The sequence below is a fragment of the Poromitra crassiceps genome, assembly GCF_964638095.1.
Source record: "Poromitra crassiceps genome assembly, chromosome: 11".
NCBI lineage: Eukaryota > Metazoa > Chordata > Actinopteri > Beryciformes > Melamphaidae > Poromitra > Poromitra crassiceps.
Genome location: NC_139643.1, coordinates 34,843,507 through 34,868,212, shown reverse-complemented (window position 1 = coordinate 34,868,212; position 24,706 = coordinate 34,843,507). Strand labels below are relative to the sequence as shown.

Here is a 24,706-nt window from a genome sequence, read left to right as displayed (position 1 = left end):
TGCAGCACGCATGATTGCCTTTGCGCCTGTGCATCTGTGTTTATCAGTCTATCTGTTCGTGCCTATATGTGTCTGTCAGTCTGTGTACATTCCACAAGCCTTTTTGCTGCTTATTGTAGAAATGAAACGCACTCCGTCTCCCACTCAGAGCTGGTGCGAGGCTCAGTCAGACAGGCATCTCGAGTGTCTCCAGCTGCACTGGGCTTCTGTGTGTGTGTGTGTGTGTGTGTGTGTGTGTGTGTGTGTGTGTGTGTGTGCGTGTGCGTGCGTCTGTGTGTGTGTGTGTGTGTGTGTGTGTGTGCGTGCGTGCGTCTGTGTGTGTGTGTGTGATGCACGCCTAGCTCCACGTCAGCTACTGCTGCAACTCGCACCCCTGTTTGCCTGGCCTGGTCTTTGTCAGTTTGGCTCCCGCGTTCTCTCCCTCCGCATGGAAGGGGTCCAGCCTCTCTCTGCAGCCTGTCCTGCCTGCCAGAGGAGCGCCTGATAAGGGAGGAGTGGCGCTCCGGCCAGGGGGGTGGACGTGTGCGTGGCTTAAGGCGGACCCTCAGCCACTCCTCTGCAGCTACAAACACATGCTTATTAGGATGGCGCTCACACAGTCAAGTTGCAGGGCGGAAAAATGATGGCTTCCTGGTTGCGTGGCCCACACTTAATTATGTTCTTAGCGAGAAAGACAGACGAGATAGATTATGCCTAATTTATTGGAGAACTGCTGGGCGACTTTGACACAGATGGAGAGAATTATTGTGGGCGAGGAGATTTCTTTTCGAAAGTGGTTCATGCCATCAAACTATCAGCGCCACTTTCAGCAGTTAATTGCAGTTGTTTAGGAGGGGGATTTCATGAGCTCAAAGTACCATGACTTCACAGACCACGATTCTCCACTTCTTCTGTGGTGTTTTATGGCAGTTGGCATCCTTTATGTTGCATTACCGCCTGCTTCTGGATTTATCCATCCACTGTCCCTACATTCTGTCCTGTACTGTCGTCCTCTTCCGGATTCTCCACTGGACTGAGGGAATGTAGAAAAGGCCCTCTCATACCAACTGATGAACATTGGAACACCCACGCGCTGCGTTCGAACCGGTGACCTAATGATCTGATGTCATGGACCAGACCCCCGTCATCGGTGGTGTCACTCTGTGATGTCACTCGAGGAGCTATGAGGTCATCCATGATGTCACTGCAACTGTGAGGTCATCGATTATGTTACTGCAACTGTGAGGTCATCGATGATGTCATAAGGGATGTGCAGTTGTGATGTCATCAGTGATGTCATATGCTAGATAGCTAAATAAATAGATTGCTGTGCGCTTTCTGTCTACTCTCCATTCCCTCTCAAGCAAGCAAGCGTATACATCACCAGAGAGGATAACTAAAACTGAACAATGGCTATCGATGACAGTGAGATCCTTGGGGTCATGGTGTTTGTTGGATTCATGGTAATCTCTGCCATAGGGATGGCTTTATTCACTAACTTCTCCTTGAAGAAACACTCTTATGAGGAGGATATGGCTAAGCAACATCAAGAGTTGGGTAAGATGCAGCCCCGTCGCGCTGAGAAGAAGGAGGACAAGGCATCTAAGAAGAAGAACCGAGGAAAGAAGAAGGAAGAAAAGCCCTATGGAAAGATCCCGGAACCGGAGATAATCCCAGAGGCTCCTGAAGATGATCTGGTCCCTGAACCTGCTTCTGCCCCAGTTGTAGCTGCTGCCCGCCCTGAACCTGCCCCTGAACCTGTTGCTGTCTCTGAGCCTGAACCAACTCCAACCATAGCATCTGCAGAAGCCCAACCAACGGCTGCTGCTGCCCCGAGCCCTGTTGTTGCTGAATCCTCACCTGCTCCCTCACCTAAAGAAAAGAAGAAAAAGCTGGCCAAGGTGGAGCCAGCCTCTACCCAAACAGCCCCGCTCATGTCTGCCCCTGCCCCAGCCAAGCCTGCTCCTACACCCGGCAAGCCTGTTTCACCCCCAGCCAAGTCTACCGCAGCCCCAGCCAAGTCTTCTCCAGCTCCCTCCAAGTCTTCTGCGTTGCCTAAGCCTGCCCCAGTGCGGGAGGCTGTCACCAAGGAGGCCTCAGTGATGGCAGTGCCCCCGGCGGGATCTCAGCAAACTGCCACTGTTGCAGCAAAAGCCCAGGAACCCAAGAAGAAGGCCTCCAAGAAAAAGGCTGAACCTGCTGCAGTGGTGGATTCTGCCGATGTCCCGCAGTATCTGCCCTACAAGGCTCTGGTCTCCACCATCAGTAGCATGGTGTTCAATGAGGAAGAGGCTCACGGACTCATTGAGATCCTGTCTGAGAAGGCCAACATCATTCAGGACACGTGGCACACGGCGACCCAGAAAAGAGACCCAGTGGCCACGCTGAAGAAAGAACTGGATGAGAAGAAGAAACAGCTGGCGGCAGAACAAGAGGTTGTTACTGTGGCCAAGAACCGTCTGAGAGATCTCTCCAAGGAGCTGTCTGCTGCGAAGTCCAAGGTGGCCATTGTGGAGACCAAGCTGAGTTCCCAGCTGAGTATGCGGGAGCAAGATGTGATTGCACTGCAAGCTCAATTGCTGGCCAGTTACCAGGCCCATCTAGCCCTGGAGCAGGAGAACGCCATTCTGCGTCAGGACTGTAATAAGCTGACCATGGACCTCTGGGAGAGTCATGCAAACCACTCCCCCTGGAACCATCAGTATCAAATATGATTCCTGTCTGTCTGCTTCTTGGACAGCGATGAGGTCCACCTACATTTGCGATTATGTTAGAGGACGGGTTGATTTCCCAGCAGGGCTTAGTTGTATTTTCTGACTGTTGTTAAATGTGCTTTGTGTCTTTTTGTCTTTGCTGCAGTTGATCTTTATGTGAGGACAATCATTGGATTTTAGTGAAATTAAAATTAAAGTCCTTAGGTGATGTATTCTGTTGTTTCCTGTGTTGTGTACTGTGTATTCTGGTGTTTGTTGCCAGTATTGTGACTTTCATGTGAGCAAGCAAACCTGTGAAGCCAAAGACAAATTTCCACATTGTGAACAACAATAAATTGAATTGAACTGAAATGATTGAATTGAATTGAATTGAATTGAACACTCCTCTGATGTGAAAGGACTAATCCAAGATCACTGTCACATCACAGACACACCGACAGTTGAATAAAACAGGTTGAAAATCATAGCCTGTCATTTTTTTTCCAGTATTTTATTTTCAACTTTTCAGAACAATGCACAGACAAGACAAATGAACCCACTCAGACACAGGAAAAGAAAAGAAAAAAACATGCATATATTATTGACATTCAATATTACGTGATTACCAGCCGCATAAGGTGCTTATGTGCTTGTGAGAGATAGAGACAGTCGGCATGTCTGGGAACGCCCACAAAATGTTAAACGGCTGGCGCGCGAGTGGGGTAAAACCGCCCATATATCTCATGGGCTGACTCACCAAAGGACGGTGCTGCGGCTCTAAACTACATGTTTGGGGATTCTAGAGCAGAACACAAGACGTCTGCTCAGATGTGCGTTTACTGCGGTGGTTAAATCCACGATCGTGTCTGCCTGGGCTGGGCTATCAGCTAAATTCTAACTTTGCTGAATGGATAGAACGGGGGTTTTTACCCCACCCTGACGACGCCCCCAGCCAGGCTGAGCCAGCTAAACCAGCATCTATGACGAGACGTGGCCTCAACTTATATTGTTCCTGGGATCCCACACAAGGGGTCCATGAGAAACCAGCCACCCGTCACCCCCTAACCTCATCAAGGTAGGCTAGAAATGGGTCCCAAATGGTTGAAGTCTGAGGTCATCAGAGGTCCGTCAACCACAGTTGGAAAGAAGTTTCCTTTACTGTGTCTGAGCTTGTTCATTTTTGTTCATATATATTGTTAAAATTGAAAACAAAAAACAAAACAAAAAAACATACGGTAGTTGGAAAGAAGTTTCCTTTACTGTGTCTGAGCTTGTTCATTTTTGTTCATATATATTGTTAAAATTGAAAATAGAATATAAAAAAAACTGTTGGAAAGAAGGTGAAGAGGAGAACGTCCATTCCTTAAGAATTAGTTTTTTGGCAAATCATAGCCTGTCACTGAGTGGTCAGTGAATGGAAGCCTCCCCTAGCAACAGCTCCAAGGTCCCAAGATCACGACCGTTGTTTTGAACCCCAGACCCGGAGGTTGTGTGATCTTTAATAAATGTCATGTCTGCAGAACATCAGTACCGCCCTGATAAGCTGCTCCCACATCCGTGTGTTATTAGCCTTCCCTGTGGCAATCAGTGGCCAACGGTTACGGTACAATCAATCATGTCTGAACTTTTGTTTTTTCTGGCCTCCCTCCAATCGCCGCAAGGCCTCAGGCTCAGGCTAATGTGTGTGCGTATGTGTGTGTGTGTGTGTGTGTGTGCGCGTGTGTGTGTGTGCGTGTGTGAGGTAGACTCTTTAGTCTGTCATAATTAAAGTGCATATTTCATCGGAGAACCATCCTACACCAGCTGGCATGCTCACTCCTCTGCGGTAACAATAAATTAAAGAGGATACAACTAATTACACCACAACTAAAAAGAACAGATTGTATGTTGTGCGTGATGGAAAACATCTAATTCACCTCTAATGTCTTGAACCATTTGGGTTATTGTTAACTTGGCAACAGGACAGAGTCTCCCAGCCAAACCCCATATCATTTTCCCATGAACTGGATGCTGCTCCGCTCTGCTAATGGCTTCATAGCATAACAGATTCATGACTTCAGCCTAATGCTGGAGGAGGAGAACATGCCATTGAGACTGCAACATAGTTAGCCTGAGGAACATACTGATGGACAGGGAGTATGGCCTCAGCCAGTGTCCTACTATAGAATGAAGGAAACTGTCCCAATCCATTTATCCATGTATTGATCGCTGGCCAATCGATCTGAAACTGCACATGGGGATTGAGCATTGGCATAGGCGGGAAGTGGCAAAGCCGGGTTCTCCATTTTCCCAACATTAAGCTATTTATTTAAAAAAAATCCTACATTTCCTGCATTTGGGATGATTGCTCGCCTGCCCTGCAGCTCGCATACATACGCAGCTCAGCTGCTGCATGGCAATAAGTGATGTCACTGATGATGTCATAGACATTGGGACATCATCACTGATGATGTCATAGACATTGTGACATCATCGTCTATGACATCATCAGTGACATCATCGTCTATGACATCATCAGTGATATCACTCGAGCAATTTTGGTTTTTGGTTACACTCGCCTGGCTATGCCATAATCCATGATGTCATCAGATGATTTTGTCAATAATGATGTCACTGATGACATCAGTGATGATGTCATAGACATTGTGACATCATCAGTGGGACAAAAATTTAAACAAACAAACAGACAAAGCCCACTTTCTCCCTTTTATATGATGATGATGATGATGATGATGATAATTGATGATGTCACAGGCACCGATGATGTCATAGACATTGAGATATCATCAATCAGTGATGTCATAAGCCCTTCGGAAATAAAAGTAACACGCACTTCACACACACTTCAAAAGAAATGTCCAACACATTCCAGACAGCCCAGCCCTTCATAATAAAGGTCCAGCACACACTTCACACAGCTTCAATGGGTTGGCTAATCAATCTGAAACGCCACATGGGCATTTGTTCATTGGCACAGGTAGGGACTGATGAAGCTGATTTTTCCATTTCCCCCAATTTAAACTGTTTATGTGCTTTTTTTTGGCAAGTCTACACATCCCCCGGGTATAGTCCAGATGATAAAGAAGGGTCGACTCTTCCTTTCTTATTTTTCTTATCCCTTACGCCTTCAAATGATATCAGTCATGATATCAGATGTGTGTGTGTGTATCTTCAGTGTGCGTGTGTGTGTGTGTGTGTGTATCTTCAGTGTGCGTCTGAGAGAAAGAGATGATGTGTCCCTGGCAGCAGAGCCAGCAACATATCTCAACCTCAAATACTCTATCAGTGTTGCTGTGTGAAAACCTTGTAACTCCAGTTCTCTTCGGGCTGCTTGAGTAAATTGAGACCCTTTGCAGTTTGCATAAACTCAGACACCCTTTTCACCCGCCAGCGGTGCTGCATCACTTTGCCCCTGAGGTGTGGAGACAGTGTCTAGAGAAGGGCTTCTCAAAGTGCGATGAGACATGATGGTATTTGGTCCGATCCGAGGTTTACTGTCTTTCAGAGGATGTTTTAAAGCCAGAAGGAGGTTTCTGGTATCATGAAACTCGAAGACCTAAAAGACACGCATTGGTACCAACCATGTCATGCTAGCTTGTTTTGCCTCTTCTTCAGAGCCTAATGTTGGCGTGCGTGCGTGTGTGTGTGTGCGTGCATGTGTGTGTGTGTGTGTGCGTGTGTGTGTGCGTGTGTGTGTTAAAACATCGAATGGACTTGTAAATGTTTTTTTCTCTCTAGAAAACACAACATATATCTATCACATGATTCACAACTGGCGTGACTTTTAGTCTAGAATCGGCTACTAAAGAGTAAAGACGAGATTTGTTTTGGAATGATTTTGTGTTACATTTTTTCTTGGGCGGCCCTCAATCCAATGTTGGCTCCCTGAATTGGCCCTCAGTCATCAACACTCTGAGAAGCCCTGCTGCTCTAGTATAGAGGGAAGGGCGGGTCTCAATTGGATAATATTTCAACTCGTTGTCAGTTTAGGACTCTATCTCTCCATCTTCCTGCCCTGCTGTTTCTTCATGCGCTGGTGAGCTGGAATGACACGCAGGTCTGTAACGCATTTACTTTCCTGTCCACACATGAGTGTCCCTGGACCAGTTGTGACTCATTCATCCAGCAGATCAAATGTGGGTATTTACTCGTTTCAGTGATCAGACACTATTTTGTGTCCTGATGGCTCATCCCATTTTGTTTGCCTATGATTTGACTTGGTGTCCCCCCCCCCCCCCCCCCCCCCTTTGCTCTTTCATTGCACTGACGATGAAACGCTTCTCAGACTCATTCCTGACTCTAATTTGTTCACAGCTGTCAGCCTACATCATGTCATCCTCTGAAGAGAAATAGAGTACAGCAGACGCTGAGGGCAATGGAAAGAACAAGCTCATTGCTAGGTAAGACAGAACCCCCCCACCCCCACACACAGACACACACACACACATGCACGCACGCACACACACACAGATGTGCACAGTAGAAATAATTGACAGGTATTTCAAGGTTTGACGTTGGATTCCTTACTACATATGAACATATTGCCCAAAGCAATAAAATTTAACGAGACCCCTTTTTATGACACACTGAAAAGCATGTATGCATATATATTTAACATTTTTGTAACGGCAACTGGGATAGTTTAAGTTTACCAACAACTGAATATCTAATGAGCTCGTGCTGCACTGCACAGTGCTTGTGTTTATTATTTGAGAGCAGCCATCTGGCAAACAGCTGCTTGAAATGCTGTTAATGGAAAGTCGAGGTTTCTCCAAGAAGAAATCTCCAGTAAAACTCAGACTGTCGGAGGTTGAATGGCAGAGACACACGAGCCAGTTTGTTCCTTTTTATCCAAATATCAATCCTTCAACTTCTTCCCAGAAAAACCCATTTATATGCCTGCCTGTCTGAAGCTTTCCAAATCCAAAATGGCTGTTTTCTTTGCAATATTCTTTCAGGTTTTGTTCATTACCATAGAGGCCATGCAAGTTACTCATCTGATATCCAGTTTAAATTAACTACGGTATTAATATATTGAAGTTGTTTCTATGTTTAACTTTTGTCTATGTTTTGATGATAGGGTTAGTGTTACTGTAAGATTAGACTAAATAAATGTTTATGTGCAAGTGGCCTTTTCAAGCAACTAGGCATCTCGTGTGCAACACGCGCTTGATTCCTAGGCTCGCCCGCCCTGCAGCTCGGCTGCTGCGTGGCACTCGAGCAATTGTGATGTCACTGATGATGTCATAGACATTGTGACATTATCATCTATGACATAATCAGTGACATCATCGTCTATGACATCATCAGTGATGTCACTCGAGCAATTGTGGTTTTTGGTTACACTCGGGGCAATTGTGACATCAGTGATGATGTCACAATGTCTATGACATCATCAGTGATGATGTCACAATGTCTATGACATCATCAGTGATGATGTCACAATGTCTATGACATCATCATGATGTCATAGTGACATCATCATTGACATCACAATTGCTCTAGTGCAGGGCTATTCAACTATGTTGTTAGGGGAGCAAATTTTCAGAAAGCTAAGGGCCCGGGGGCCAAACATTTCCCTGAGCTATTATTAACATCAGCGCCACCACATCTTAAAATGTTTGATTTTACTACATTGCAAAAGTCGCCTAATCATAGCCTTATGGTCCATGTTTAGATTTTTTTTGTAATTCTATTTTCTTTTCAGAAACAGAAATTAAAAAATAGTTACACATCAAAATCAATCCACAGATGAAAAACGGAAACAGGACTTGATTGTTATCTGCGTCATCGAGAGAGGGGGAGAGAGAGAGGGGAGAGAGACACAGATAGAGAGAGAAGGGGAGAGAGAGAGAGAAAGGTGAGGCAGACAGAGAGAGGAATAGAGAGAAAGCCCCCCCTCCCCCAGAACTGGTCCGCGGGCTGGTGTGACTTGAATGGTGCGCCGGATTTGGTCCCCCGGGCCTCCAGTTGAATAGGCCTGCTGTAGTGTCACCAAAAACGTGAGCACCAAAACGTGACCAAAATTGCAGAACCCACTTATTCCCTTTTATATAAAGGAAGGATATTAAAATGCTATGACATTTAGCTAAGACACTTTTATTCAGGCATGCAAAATAATTGAGCTCTGAGTGAGAATTACTGGACCAAGTCGGCCGTTTCAAGTTGAAAAGTGAAAAGACTATATTGTCATGGTTGTGACCTTCCTTCCGCCTTGGTTCTTTGTTAGGAGCCCCACCCCCACTTTACACCTCTGGCCTACATTCATTTTAAGTCGCGTGCATCACCGACCCATCGCTTTCTATTTTCTGTTGCATGTGTGAAGAGCTCTTGCTCGTCTTTGATTTCCTGTGTCACCTATGTCCTGTGTCATATGTGTGGTGGCCTGCAAAATAACCTTCACATGGTGAACATTTCTACATTTAAATTTTTTGAATAGTTTTTTTTATAAATTAGAAACTACTTTGTGAATGACTGAGATAGCTCTCTCAGATCAAAAGTTATGAGTATTTTAATCTGTTATGTGTCTAAAAGTAAAACGTGAGGGAAAAAATGGCTTTAAACGTTCCACATTTCATTTTCTACAGCGGCATTCCACAAAAACCATAAAAATAAATACTTTCCCTTTTGTTTTATGAAAATAATGATTCGCCATGATGTACTATGGAGTTCCGGGTGGAGATGGAAGTAACCAAGTCGCTCAAAATATCTGCAAAACTTGTTTTTGACTTCGACTCATTGCAACAACAACAACAACAACAAAAACTTTACCACTATTCCTTCAGATGTTGTAGTTGTCATAGACTGTGTTGCATAGTTGATTGCTCTATTGCTGACAAAAAAGTGTTATTGTAAGTCGCTTTGGATAAAAGCGTCTGCCAAATGACGTAATGTATGTAATGTAATGTAATGTAATGTAATGTGTAGCAGCGACATGTGAAGGGTTCTTCCAGACCACCACACATATACAGTAACACCCCTTCTTGGGGTTTGATCCCCACCTGCCTTGTGGTCCTGCATTCTGGTCCTCCTCACCACACCTCCACGTGACACCATTCCAACTTTTCGGTATTAGATCAGTCAATGAAAAGTTCTTTCTATTGTGTTGTAAAGTTATGACATGAGTCAATTCTCATTCCCTTTTACTCAATTGTGTGTGTGTGTGTGTGTGTGTGTGTGTGTGTGTGTGTGTGTGTGTGTGTGTGTGTGTGTGTGTGTGTGTGTGTGTGGGCGTGCGTGCGTGCGTGCGTGTGTGTGTGTGTGTGTGTTTGTGTGTGTGAATGAAATGAGTACCATTCAGAGTGTGCTCAAATGTGTGTGGTACAGAAATGGTCACTGTCTCAGAGAGAAACCCAATGTGTGAGACAGGAGGTTGTCTATTTACCTCACAGTCTGATTTTGGCCCTTGCACTAGGCTACAGTAGCACTCCAGTCAGGTTAATAAAACAACAGTTACAAGCATTGTAAAGGTCCTCTTGCGTAGAACAAAAAAATGGTCCTATTGCAGTGTACAGCTCCAGACCTGTCCGCTGCAGGGCCAAGTCACTCTTCAGTGAAAACAGACACAAAAAACGACGCATATTCATGCTACTGTTTCGTCTTAATTTTCTTGTACTTGCCCATTTTTACTTAACGCGTTTACTGCCTCGTTTAAACGTATTTATGAGAAATGGCTTTAAACGAATGGCAGCAGACAGATTCCTAGCGGGTCACATAAGAACTCCCCGGTCCCTGGCAAAGATCTGGACTTTTGGAGCGCCCCTGGGAGTGTTAGATTTGTGTTTGTTTTTTCCCCGGCTCTCTGAACAGACATGGATATATGGGTGTGTGTGTATTGGCTGGGACCCTCAATTCTACTCTGAGGACCATGTTCTCATGTGCACGATTTCATTGAAGGTACTTTCTAAGAGAGCCGATGGGTTTTGGGATGAAGTCATCTCAGATGGAATCTCACTTTGCGCGTGTTAATTTCTTTATGCTTTGAGTGATTTGGGCGTCATGGTAATTTTGCACCAAGTTAAAGATCATTGTTTATTACTTTGGTGTCATATCTCAATTGACGCCCCGGGAAATGACAGCGAGGAAACTGATCAGTGAGAATGTGTGAGAGATGTGAATGGCAGGATGGTATGAGAAGTGAAGCTACAAGCCTTAAGGAGGTCAAAGCTCGTCTTCCTGACTGAAGCTTCGCTAAAGCTCCATTCCTCAAAGAACCTCAGGTCAGCAAATTGACAATATTCACACTCATTTCAATCTGTGGCCGGCTGGCAGCCATATTTGTGTCCATCGTGCAGATTGAAAAGAGATACAGTAGAGATCTAGTAGTTTCCATTCAACGCCATGGAGGAAGTGGTCAGAGTTAAAGATAGAGGGGAACATAACGGCTTGTACCTATTTACTGTCAGCTGATAGTCACAACAGCACACAATGTGAGATACTGTAAATATGGTGACATGCAGCGCCCCAAGAAACCGGAACCACAACGAACTGCCCATTTTCTCAGAATGCTGGTAAACATTTATACAAGATTGAATTCGTGTTGCCTTTCTGATATGTGTAATTATTTATCATCTTGCTATCAGCCTCTCATATCCGGTCGTTCTTGCGTATCAACCCGCGCAAGGCGGCCGGCCCGGACGGCATCCCTGGGCGTGTCCTCAAGGCCTGCGCCCACCAGCTGGCAGGCGTATTCACAGACATTTTCAACCAGTCCCTCTCCCTCCGACAAGTTCCCTCCTGCTTCAAATCAGCAACAATCATCCCCATTCCCAAACAGCAGAAAGTGACCAGCCTCAATGACTGGCGCCCTATAGCCCTCATGCCCATAGCCAGCAAGTGCTTCGAAAAGCTGGTTATATCACAGATCTACTGCCCAGGTGGGCTATCTCGTCGAAAGGGCCTTTCTGTGTGGAGTTTGCATGTTCTCCCTGTACCCCCCAGGGGGTTCCTCCGTACATAACCCCCCACTAAAAACATGCAGAAGATCGTCATCCGACCAGTGACGACAACATCTGAAGTTGGTCCAATGATGGTCCAATGATGGTCCCCGGGCGCTGGAAAGAAAAAGCGACCACTGCTCCTGGCCTGCCCCCTGGAGGAAAGGACAAGCCTGGATGGGTCAAATGCAGAGGACATATTTCACCGGCCACCGTCAGCATGAGTGTGTGTTGTGGCCGCATGCATGTGTTGTAGTGTTCGTGTGACAATAAAGACGGGCTTCCGTCTGAAATCGTGTTTAGATCCTCCCCACACTCCCCCCGGACCACGACCCGCTCCAATTTGCATACCGCCCCAACAGGAGCTTAGCGGATGCAGTAGCACCTGGAGGGGAAGGACATCTATGTGAGAATGCTGTTCATGGACTACAGCTCAGCATTCAACACCATAGTACCCTCCAGGCTGGTAAGCAAGCTCAAGGATCTGGGACTAAACACAGCAATGTGTGACTGGATCCTGGACTTTCTGACAGACCGCTGCCAGGTGGTGAGAGTGGACAACCTCACCTCCTCCCCACTGACCATCAGCATAGGAGCGCCCCAGGGATGCGTCTCCAGCCCCTTCTGGTACGACCTCTACACGCACGACTGCGTGGCGACTCAAACCTCGAACACCATCGTGAAGTTTGCAGACGACACAGCGGTCATGGGGCTGATCTCCAGGAGCGACGAGACGGCCTACAGAAAGGAGGTGGAGGCCCTGGAACAATGGTGCCAGGACAACCACCTCTCTCTAAATGTCTCCAAGACCAAGGAGATAATTGTAGACTACAGGAGGGGGGGGGGGGCGCACACCCCCCAATCACCATCAATGGCACAGTGGTGGAAAAGGTGGACAGCTTCAAGTACCTGGGAGTCAACATCCACCAGGACCTGACATGGGCCAGCCACACCGCCACTGTTGTCAAAAAGGCCCAACAGCGACTACACGGGCTCAGACGTCTGAAGAAATTTGGACTAAGGCCAAAAATCCTCAGGGACTTCTACAGAGGCACCATTTAAAGCCTGCTGACTAGCTGCTTCACCACCTGGTACGGGAACTGTACCACCATGGACCGCAGGGCGCTAAGAAGAGTGAGGCGCGCGGCCCAGCACGTAACAGGATGTGAGCTACCAGAACTGCAGGAACTGTACAATCAGCGGTGCCTCAGGAGGTCCCTGAAGATCATCAAGGACACATACCACCCCCACAACAGCCTGTTCTCCCTGTTACCCTCAGTGAGGAGATACAGGGTCCCAAAAGCACGAACAAATCGCCTGAGGGACAGTTTCTTCCCGCAGGCCACGAGACTCCTTAACACACACAAATAAACAATCATGTAGTAGCTGCTACCATTACATATGATAATTATGCCTATGTTATTTGCACCTGTGCAAACAGAATGTTTAATTATGTTTTAAGGTGTCTACGCTAGAAAAGAAAAGGAAAAGTTTACTGTTATTGCTTGTTGTTCTCTTGTTTTTTTCTGCATCTATATGCCCTGTTTTTGCACTGTTATACTGTTATTTGCACTATGTTGTAACAGCCTACAGCACAAGAATTTCACACGTGATACTTGTACTACGGAGTGACAATACAAATCTTGAATCTTGAATCTTGAATATGGTGACTATGCCGAATTACAGAGACCGGCGCCCAGGCAACAATAGCAACAGTGCGATGAGGTCGACCAAAGAAGTCTGACAAATATCTGCTGTCTCTCTGGAGATTGTGATGATAACAATTTGAGGAACACAGAAGTTCTTCATTGCATATTTTTACCCTGGATTATGTTCAACAACAACAACACAAAAGTTTACCAGATGGTTGACAGGCAGTAGCTAATGCAAGAGTGCAAATGTAAATGCATGTCTGAAAGAGAAAATAGGTCCTCACAAAGATCTCCAAAACACCTAGCTCACAGTTGTATGTGATGAAGGCCGTGCTACAGAAAGGGGGGGAAACTGTTTTAATGAAGAAAGGGGGAATGTACAGAGCTCATATTTGATTGGAGCAAAGCAAACATGATGTGGATTCTTTGAGGCACCGAGGTGGTGAAGTCAGAGGTTTGGACAGCTGGGCCCGGGGCTGGAGGGGCGGATCGGATGTGGCGAGATTAGGAGAACCCGATTACATGAAACAGGCTGTAGGCAGAAGGAGCTCCGTCTCTCCCAGCATGCCTTGCTCCAAGTCCTCCAGACGGAGTCGTGGATAGGCCTCCGCTCTCCTTCCTCCTCTTGTTTTCGTTCAGGGCGAGAGTCGCGGCCGCGGTGCGTCGTCGTCTTCCATCCACTGTAACATCAAACAAGAGTTCAGATGGAGAGCGGGGGGACTCGGCTTCACAAAGTCCTCTTGAACCCGAGGGTTTCTCGTAAGACAACACGGGCGTGCGGGTGTCCGGTTTTGTTCATATCGAGCTGTGATTCTTCCGCTCTTTGCATCACCGAGGTCCTTTGTCTTCACCGTGTATACACACACAGATGTGTGATGCTTGGCAGACTGAAGGAGGTTTGTCTTTCATATCTGCATTTGTAGTACGGTAAATGGCCACATGGTTTCAGGGAAGAGCAGTTTTTTTTCTGTTGGATGTTCACAATGAATATGCATGAGTAAATGGGTTACAGGAAGTTGAGTTTATTTTGAATACATAAAATGTCCCTTGATAAGTGTTCTACCGCACCATCTTTCCCATAACTTATCATTCTGATTCAGAGGTGAACACAGGGTTTTGACTTTCTTTTACACATCTGACTACAATTGTAAGTGAGCCATGTCGACGTTGATCAGCAGCAGCCTGTCAGCTAGGCAAGAGATGGCTTCATTTAAAGCACAGGGCTGCATGGCCTTCCACTCTAACCTTTCATTTAAAGCACAGGGCTGCATGGCTTTCCACTCTAACCTTTCCCCAGAAGGGTTCCACATGGTCTGGTCGAGGCAGGGCGATGTGCGCAGAGACTTATGCTGACTGGCCAGCATCTCGGCATGGTGCAGCAGTAGGCGACCAGATGGGTTGCTCCGCACATACACGCACAAAACGCACGCATCCCATGACTTCTTAACGTGTAACACACACACACACACACACACACACACACACACACACACACACACACACACACACAGACACACACGCACACGCTCTGCCAATCGGTTTCTGTCGTGCTGCTTGCAGGTATTTTACGAGACTTTAAAACCAGTGCAACACAAGTATTTGATCCTGTCCTTTAATTGAATCAAAAGTGCTGAGTTTGTCTTGACTCGTTAGGCACTGTTGAAAGGGAGCCCCCGGTGGCTGGTAAACCTAATGAGAACTAGTAAATTGGATTGGCCAGGTTGCCAACTTTGTGGCCCCCCGGCCTTGTGGATGTGCAGTTCCTGGAAGTGATCTTACTCAGCATAATACTTTAAGAGTCCACTGTTATTTTATTAGAGTAGAACTTGTCTTTTTCCTCCATGTTTCAAGGGAAGTGAACCATGCAGTGATCAAGGGCATCACTCTGTGCTGAAAAGTGCTGGGGACATACGGGTGAGAAAAAACAACAATTTGCTTAGTGTTTAGTGTGCACAGTGTGACATGAACTTCACACCTCTGCTGTGCAGCGGAAGCAGAAGACAATGTGGCAATGTACTGCGGGGGGATCAGTAGCCTAGTGGATAATTACAGCGAGAAAAAAATGGCATAACGGAAGATCAAAATAGGCTACTACAGAGTCGACAGTACGGAAATACTCTGCATGAAACGCACAGCAATGTCGAGCGCACAAGTACAGCCATCCATATGCATCACATCCCCAGCTGCAACACCGTATCAATCGAACAATACCAAAGTGACACCTACTGCAGAACGTACCAGTGCTGCATGTCAGTCGGCCCAGCCATAACAATATCCAATATCACTGCCCTAAAATATGACAAAGTAGAAACAACTGAAGGAATAGCGTTACTTTTTTGGGGGACAATGCACATTTGTTTCATATCTTTACATTGCATTGTATGTTTTCTTATTGTGCAAACCTATCTCAAAGCGCTCTCATTTGTTAGTTAACATTTATTAGTGCAAACTATTTTTCAGAACCCCCCCCCCCCCCAACAAAATCGGCCGTTTCAAAAAGTGGGGGACATGTCACATGTCCCCAGTGTAAGTGACATGTCCCCAGTGTAAGTGACACCTATGGCAGTCATATAGAGTTCCTCGTCCACTTGCGTCCACTAGTGTGGATGAAATGTCTCCTGATAAACGACACGTGGCCAGCTTGAGCCTTTCTTCGCCGCCCGCCGAGTGACTGAGTGATTCCCCCGACGCATCTGCTTACATTCTTAGACATGTTTCTCATACTCCCCCTCGCTGACTCTCTCTGACTCTCTCTGACTGGGCTGAGTCAGAGAGAGTCAGAACAGAAAGTCGTAGATAACGGCAGGTTCTGCTCTTTGTGTTTGGGCAGAAGTTGATGTTTTCACAGTCTTCACAGTTTCCGGGCGTTAGTGGTTAAGAATGCTTAGGTCAAGGTTTTCAAGTACCGAAAGAGGAAGTTGCAGAAAATGTTTGAGAAGAGTTCTCTCTCTGACGCAAATAATTCCACTGCGATGCTGGTAAACATTTATACAAGATTGAATTCGTGTTGCCTTTCTGATTATGTGTAATTATTTATCCTCTTGCTATCAGCCTCTCATATGGTGACTATGCCGGATTACAGAGACCGGCGCCCAGGCAACAATAGCAACAGTGCGATGAGGTCGACCAAAGAAGTCTGACAAATATCTGCTGTCTCTCTGGAGATTGTGATGATAACAATTTGAGGAACACAGAAGTTCTTCATTGCATATTTCTACCCTGGATTATGTTCAACAACAACAACACAAAAGTTTACCAGATGGTTGGCAGGCAGTAGCTAATGCAAGAGTGCAAATGTAAATGCATCAGATGGTGATACAGTAGAATGTAGATTGCGTGGCTCTGTATGCCAAGATACCAACATGTACAACAAAAGACATCATACTGAAACGCTGAGGTTGGCTGTAGTGAGTTTGACAGAGCTGTAAACAGGAACAGTCACTGTACAGAGCATTGTGACAGTGATCTGCTCTCACCGCTCTCACCTCTCCTCGAAACAGTCGCATGTGAAGTCATTGGCAAAGTTTTATTGATTCATTTTCATTCAAAATAATTCCTCCACCTCGTTACATACCTACGACAACATAAATATAGAAGAAAATAGTTTGAAAGCCATAGATTCTCATGTACAAATTCACATAACGTAACAATACACATAGCATTAAAATCTCCCGTTATCCGTCATAATGCCAAGCTGTTGGGCCTCACAGCTAGTGTGCTGAGTACACACATCACAGCTAGTGTGCTGAGTACATGCATCACAGCTGTGTACTGAGTACACACATCACAGCTGTGTACTGAGTACACGCATCACAGCTGTGTACTGAGTACACACATCACAGCTAGTGTACTGAGTACACACATCACAGCTAGTGTACTGAGTACACACATCACAGCTAGTGTACTGAGTACACACATCACAGCTAGTGTACTGAGTACACACATCACAGTTGCATTGCACCTTGGTCCAGTTGCATTGTCACATTTCAGTCCATGCTCAAGTGTAAGTGTGCCATAGACCCATCTAGATGTGTGTTATTGTTAGAGTTGAAAAGTGCTGCCGTCAGCAGGTGTACCTCTCTTGCTGAACATAAATGTTTGATCAGTACAGCCCATCGAAAGCCCATCAGCCAAAACACTGGGCATGTTTTGGACTAAAAGGGACGGCCCTCTGCCATCATCAGTGAGAGGGCTAAAATGGCTGGCTGTAGAATTCCTCCTCGTAGTCCAGACTGGTGAGGTTGGTCCCGGTGGGAACAAAAACCGATTTGCTCTTCTTCTTGCGGCTGTCCCTCTTCTGCTCGGCAGGATCGACGCCCCCAGAGAAGGACAGGTAGGCAGCCAGGCTGTTCCTCACTCCATAGCTCACCATGCTGTCCTGCTCGGTGCCGCTCTGACTGCCTGCGCAGACCAGCTCTCGCCTGGGATGGATGGAGATGGGGAAAAATTAGACCAAGCATTCGACTTTTCTGTCCCACTTGGGAAAAATGAAACATTTAATGTCGTCAAATCCAAAATCAAGTGAATGGACCAGGTGGGTAAAGATGCTAACCTACTGGATTTAAGTCATACCTATCCAGTGCAAAGTATAAACATTGACATCTGCTCTTGACAGTTTGGCAGTCTTGCCACCTTAATGTGGACCGAGAGAAAAAGACTGGGCACATGGCAGATTTGCATTGCACTGTGGGATGGCCTGGGAGGACAGAGTGACATCAGGGCAAAAAGTGCTGATGTGTTTTTTACACCTGATACCGGGTTTGACACGTGCAGGGGGCGTCGCACAGAGGTTTATTTACTTATTGACAATTCCAACCTCTTCTGGGGATGCAGAAAGTTATTTAGAAATGACCAGCTCCCCCCCCCCCCTACTGATACTGACGTCCCCGGGGTCCTAGCGACCAGTCTAATTACAAGTGCCTACATTTGGGGGGTGGGGGGGGGACACACACAGGAATATCCGAATCCCAAAATTGAATAGCTACCCAATGAACGAATAGTCGAATATTCGGGTCCAGCCCGAGAAACTGGTAAATATCATCACCTGTCTACTTTTTTCCAGTCAAAGTTGTGTCTCATCACCACAGGTGGGGCCTGGGGAGGTGCATCTGATGAAGGGGGCATGCCAGACAGACAGGGGGAGGTGAGCACACAACACAGGCCATCTGCAGAGTCTGAGGGGGCAAGGAGAGGAGAGGTGAAATACGGTACTCTACTACAGCATGACACTGCAGTGCGCGCGTCAAACCCACTCACACGCTCACTCACTCAAGCAAACGCACAATAACCAAACTTGCAGAAAGAAGAATACACAAATGAGCTCAGACTAGCTGCAGGCTGGTACTGATTACATACTGACTGTTCTCTCAAAATAAGCAGCAGCGGTAAGCATCAAGTGCATAAATATCTCATTTCCTGTTGTGCTCCAAAAATGCGTGTGCAGGAAATTTAACCACTGATAATGAAACTATGAAACTCTATATTAAGTACATGAAAGGCTATTTTCAGTGCAAGTGGTGTGCACTTCTCCTTAGTTACAAGAGTGTTTGCGAATGTATTTGTTTATGTCTTTATGGTGTTGAGTCTTTGGGAATGCCCATGACTCTCTGTTTAGTTGAGATGTATCTTGGCGTGTTTGCGTGTAACACCCACCAGAGTAGTGGTTGATCATATCTTCAAGGCACTGGAAAGTGAGTCGAGGGGAGATGTAGTACCAGCTGTTGTCCAGTCTTAAGATACGATAGTGCTTGATGCTCCTGTGCTTCACTGAGAGCGAATACACACCTGTGGACACATGACACACTGCACGTTTAGCAACAGAAGCCTTCAGTCATGACACAAGGCGCCGCTCATCTGGGAGAGAGGCAGAGCTTTCTACAACTATCAAGCTACTGATCAGTGATCATACTGATATGTTAGGAGAACGTAAAAGCAGAAGTTGTGCTCTACCGTATTATACGCTGTATCTCCTCCCATAACGGTAATATGCTGTGTCACGGCGAAACAGTGCGTGGGAAGGAATGATGGTAAATAGGTGCATGCCACCCTTAGTTCGCTATAAGTATTTTTGTATCGTGGGTGTAAAAGTTTTCAGATCTAATTATCATCACACAGACGTTTGAATGGTGGCTCTGTTTACAGTTGCTGTGTCGCTGGATAAAAGTATTTATATATTAGACTTGGACCCAATTGATCCTGGTCTTGGTCTTGTCTTTAATACTTTTGAATTAAAGATAATCTCCCTTTTTATTTTATTTATTTATTTATTTATTTATTTATTTATTTATTTATTTATTTATTTATTTATTTATTTATTTATTTATTTATTTTCTATCTATCATGTGTGATGTCAAATATTCTTCAATTGCTATCTTGTAATCGGGAGTTTTGAAGTCGTGGTTTTCACACTATAATGACTGAGCAGCAACAAGATACTAGTCCATACCCAGAGAGACTTGGCAAAAATGCTAATAAACAGTTTAAATTAGGGGAGATGGGAAATTAGTTAAGTCAATTAATTAAGGGGAAATTATTTCTGTTGTACACACACACGCTCGCACAACATATAAGGGTCATTCTACCAAATTGATTGTCGGCGAGCTCCAAAAACTGTCGCCGAGGGCTTGCAGAGGGGTATGGTGGTGTAATCTGAAGTTAGCTTTAGAGGTCTATCCAGACACAATGCTCTGTCACTGGCCTCAGTGCAGAGTTCCTCACCTCGCTCCTTGGTGCTCTCCCGCACCATGAAGGAGCCCACTCTGTTGGACGGAAGACGCAGTAGCTCTTCAGCCTTCGGTCTCTCTATCCCCTCAAACAGCCAACTGAAGAGCAGAACATATGCTGAAATTAGCTCCAGGTGAGACGAAATACTCATGTGCCAATTTATACCTGAACAGCATAAATGTTATTAATAAGACAGCAGTGAAAAGATGGAGACATATCTTGCATTGCTTCATTACCATCCAATACTGTAGCCCTAGGAAAATGACCTTATCTCAGATTTGAGATAAGTGTATGCTTGCAAGTGTCTGAGATATAGCCCAACAGACTGTTGTGATCGTGTAACCCTTACCCCAACCAGAAACTAGTGAACTAAAATAAAACCAATGAAAGCAAAACACTTAAGTCCAAATAGATAGACTTCATAGTATGTGCTTAATAGGTAGGTCGGTGTAACTTTGCTTACCCATGGTAGACTTTTGCAACGTGGCTGCTGGGGATGTAGTTCTCCTTCCCTGTTCGGACAGAGAGGACTCTCCACCAGTATGACTCCCTGCACACGACAAACAAAGAGGAATCAACCACTGACCTTTAAACAGGGACCTTCAGCCAAACAGGAAGTTATCTAAGGATCTTTTCCCTTTTAGCTTTAATCACCCCGTAATGGCGATTTGCGATCTCGAGACAAAATTCGTCTTCGGCAGAGAACGTCTACATTTGTGTCTAACCGAGACGAGGCAAGTCACCTCATTGTGAGCGAGCACTGGGCTTATCATTTGGACGTACTGTGAGACGGCTCGGAGCTTCTCTCCCAGCTTGAAGATGGGCTCGGTGATGTCAGAGGATGGGTAGTCCTGCATCACCACCAGCACGTCGTCGTCTGAAGCTGCCAAGAACAAAGGGATGTTGATGCCTGTGATTATCGTGATATTGATTTCAACCGTATCGCCCAGCCCCACTATACCCTGTTTGTTCTGCTCTCTCGCTTCTCTCCCTTCTCTCGCTCACCTCTCTCCCCCTTCTCTCTCCCTCTCCCTCTCTAATATAAGATTGTTCGATCCTGTTTATTGATAGTGCTTAGCTAGACTTAGCTAGACCTATTCTCTGTAAAGCCCTCTGAGATATGCTTGTGAATTAGGGCTACACAAATAAACTTGACTTGACGTTGATACGCTACCAAAGATAAATTACTTAAGAGTCGCTGGAATTACAAAACAGTAGATGTCATTTGAGAAGATGGAGAAGGAGCTTACCCTTTAGTGCGCTGTTGAAGTTGTCTGTGTTGACGCTGGCCTCTGCTCTCTCGCCTCTTATCTTATTCCCCATCCTGAAGAGGCAGCGGACTTTGTCCTGAAGAGCCATAGAAGACACACAGACTGACACAACATGTAGTCTTGTTAACATACTTCCTAATTTTGAACTCAGACTGTTCTCGACTTTGTGACTTCCTATTAGTCGAGCGATGTGCTCTCAACTAAGTCACAACCGCTGTAGAATGGGGAAGCTGAGGCTAGATGCTATCAGACTCAATTTTCCATTCCGTCGCGCTAATGACAAACGATCGTGATGACTGATGATGTTAATTTCATGTATTGCAAAAAATCTGTTGCCAAATTGCAGGAGTCAAGAGTTTTTCATGTTGCATAACTTAACACTGTGGAGAGCCAGAGGTGTGGTATGCATTTGAAAAGCTCCTGGCCTCATACTGTACTAAGTAAAAAATATTCACAAGTGACATTTTTAAATTTGACAATATGCAGTGAGTCAGAAATACGCCTTCTGTCCATAGAGTGACTAGAGAAACACAGCAGATGCAGTAGATAGGTGCGAGCCAGCTACAGTACCAGTGAGGTGTCTTTACTTACTTGCAGCTTGTCTTCAGTTCTGGTGTCAAGAGAGATGATGGCCCAGACAGGGCATGCTGTGGCTCTACTGAAGGAGCATTGTCCACTGTGTGGCCCCTCAGCCTCAGAGTGATGACTTACACAACAGTGTCGCGCACAGAACCGCTTCCGCCTGCACCCTCACTTCCTGTAGCGAAATGAGGAAGAGGGCAAAATGTGAGATGTTGAGACACTCCCAGCTCACAATGGTGCGAAAGTGGACAGCAGTAAAACAACAAGCACTGTGGGCTTGATTATATGACATGACAAGCGATAACATGTATTTATTTTGTAAATACGTAAATGTTTTTTTTACAATATGAATTATGCCAAAGTCATTGGTTTGGATAATGTTTCAGGAGAGAGCAGCATAATGTCATGACTATAATTGGTCTAATAGCCTGGTCTTTTTGCTGCCAAATGTCTTCTCTTGTTATGGACATAGAAAAGCACATAATGCTATAAATGTCAAACGACACTGCAGCACTTCAGCTGAGGAATGCAAGAGAACAAGAGACTTCAGAGAGCGTAGTGGTGGATTGATATGAGAACTGAATTTTCTCCCCTCCACCACACTCATAATTACTGCCTAAACAGGCTGGATCATTTAAAGAGCGTGGTGCAGGTTAAAAAAATAATTTATAGTTTATAGTTATTTTCTTATGAAAATACCCCCCAAAAACAAAAACAAAATTAAAACATGCCCCCAGGGCAGAAATATGCAGAAAAACGTGGCATTATAATGCACATGCTAAAAGAAAAAGCCATCTGTGCAGATAACACCTGTGACGTCACTCGGGCTACTGTATTTACTGTATTAATACTAATGTACAGTCAATGTGTACAGCATAAACCTTTCCAAAACACCAGACATATGATAATTATCGTATTTGTATGATAATTTACCTCCAACAATGATCATTTTGACCCTCTGGTACGATAATTCGACACTGCCCAGAATGCATTTTGGCACTGAAGCAGCAGAGAAAACTCTGCGCCGCCATGTTTCCCCGCAAGGCAACTATTTTGTTTCTGTTTGTTTGGGCTCTATCTATGGTTAATATGACACGTTATGAAGTTTTAATAGTTTCAGTTGTCAAACATAACTACCGTAGTACTAAAACTAGTTGACCCTCAATATGCAATCGGTTTTTCAAAATACCGGCTATTTGGAACCATGAGACCGCACAGCCGACCGACCAGCTCAGCTGATGTAAGCCAGCTCCAGAATGGTCTCAGGCGGATAAGTATATCGTCGGAGACGGACGGACAGACGCTGGGCGTACGGACGTAATGATCGGAGGGAACGTTTATTGTTATTGTTTATTAAAAACCTCACAGGTGTTATTGCTGGATTTGTGGATTTTTATGTACCAGATGCGTCACAAATACCAGTCTAGATGCAGCTATGTGTGTGGAAAAACAATAAATAAAAGAGAATCCTAATTGCTACATAAAAGTCCCACATATGAATGCAAAGTGGTCTCTAATCTGCACCATGCTCTTTAAACCATAATATAAAACCAACCAACTATAAAACCAAGCAGGATGGAATAATTCCCTTGTTTGTCCATTAGAACGGAAGATGAAAAACAAGTATAACAGAAAGTTCTACAACGCCCGAATTATGGTACATGATGTGTACCGTAATTCTTTGTCATGATGTGTGTGTGTGATGTGTTGAGTGGAGTAATTGTGTGCACATCCAACCTATCTTTAGGCCAGGTGCTGGATACTAAAAAATTAAGATAAGAAGTATAGAATATCCGCACACCGGAGTAGCTCCAAATATTTATTAATAGACTACAAAAAGCAACGTTTCAACCCTACTGGGTCTTCATCAGGCAAATGACTAAATGACAGACGGCAAGCTATATACAGTATACAGTATATAAGCAGAGGATTAATGACAACACATTGAACTCAGCTGCTGTCAGTCAATAGAATATGGCTGGCACATAAACAATGGCAAGTGGCTATTGTGTGGCCTAAAAGGAGCCTGACTGTGTGATGTGTGTCATGAGGTGTTTTATGACGTGAGTTTTTCAGTCTCACATCCAGCTTGTTTGGTTCTGCGGAAGCCGACCTTACCAGCTTTCACGCATGTGTGGCTGCCTGTATGACAGCTAGCGCTATTTCTGCCATGCAGCCACTGCGGTTATCTGCACAAGCTTTATCAAGTCCGCGTCAAGAGCGGGAAACGGTGTCGAAAATGTTTTTTCTGCTTAAGAAAAAAAATACACCTGTAAGTGTACACTCAAGTAGGACAAGTAGAAAGTAGAAAAGTAGAAAGAAAAAATACAAGTGTAAACATCTACAGTACACTTTACTGATTTTCAACCAGCTTTGTATTATTACAAAATCATAGTATATAATGCAAGTGAACAATGTTTAACTTTCCTCCATCTTCTTGCCTGGACTGAGAGCTCCCCGTTCATGATGTCATAATGATGTCATTTGGAGCAGTTTTTCCATGGTGTCACTATTACGGTCACTAGCACTTTGCAATAAGGGTGACTGAATTAATGGATAGTTGATGCTTAATAAGCATCAACTATCCCTTAATTAACAGTTAACTAATGTGTTTAGTCATCATTTACTAATTGTGTTCATCTTAACTAGGTATTCATTTATACATTATCTAATACTTTAGGGTTAGTTAGTGGTTAGGGTGAGGTTTAGTTAAGGGTTTAGAGTTAATAAACATTTACCAAGGGTTAATGCTTATTAAACATTAACTAATGCTTATTCATGCTTATTAAGCATTAACTAACCGTTAATTGAGTGACCCTTATTGGAAAGTGTTACCTCACTGACTATCACTATTGCTCACTCTACCTTCA

The 24,706-nt window shown here is 44.9% G+C and overlaps 1 protein-coding gene across 3 annotated transcripts; it reads right to left on the bottom strand.

Annotated features, from left to right (window-relative positions):
• Window positions 1-17,046: 17,046 nt before the first annotated feature.
• Window positions 17,047-21,982, bottom strand: sla1a (Src like adaptor 1a). 3 transcript variants are annotated; one of them, XM_083646924.1, is made up of 8 exons: window positions 21,846-21,982; window positions 21,234-21,356; window positions 20,767-20,866; window positions 20,447-20,533; window positions 19,978-20,081; window positions 18,913-19,044; window positions 18,305-18,434; window positions 17,047-17,681 (listed from the first exon to the last, which is right to left on the bottom strand). In XM_083646924.1, the coding sequence occupies exons 2-8, from the start codon at window positions 21,340-21,342 to the stop codon at window positions 17,453-17,455; spliced, it is 891 nt and encodes a 296-aa protein (XP_083503050.1). In that variant the 5' UTR covers window positions 21,343-21,356; window positions 21,846-21,982; the 3' UTR covers window positions 17,047-17,452. The 3 variants fall into 3 exon arrangements, with proteins under 3 accessions (XP_083503050.1, XP_083503051.1, XP_083503052.1); XM_083646925.1 differs by having other exon boundaries at window positions 20,767-20,860; XM_083646926.1 differs by having other exon boundaries at window positions 21,234-21,330; window positions 21,846-21,956.
• Between the last annotated feature and the right edge of the window lie 2,724 nt (window positions 21,983-24,706).

Bases quoted from the DNA above. Each gene is read 5' to 3' on its own strand.
- sla1a (XM_083646924.1), bottom strand. From the start codon at position 21,342: ATGGCTCTTCAGGACAAAGTCCGCTGCCTCTTCAGGATGGGGAATAAG. The intron at 20,534-20,766 runs GTACGTCCAAAT...TGTCGTGTGCAG, and splicing joins AAGCTCCGAGCCGTCTCACA to GGAGTCATACTGGTGGAGAG. The intron at 19,045-19,977 runs GTGAGGAACTCT...ATGTGTCCACAG, and splicing joins GGAGAGCACCAAGGAGCGAG to GTGTGTATTCGCTCTCAGTG.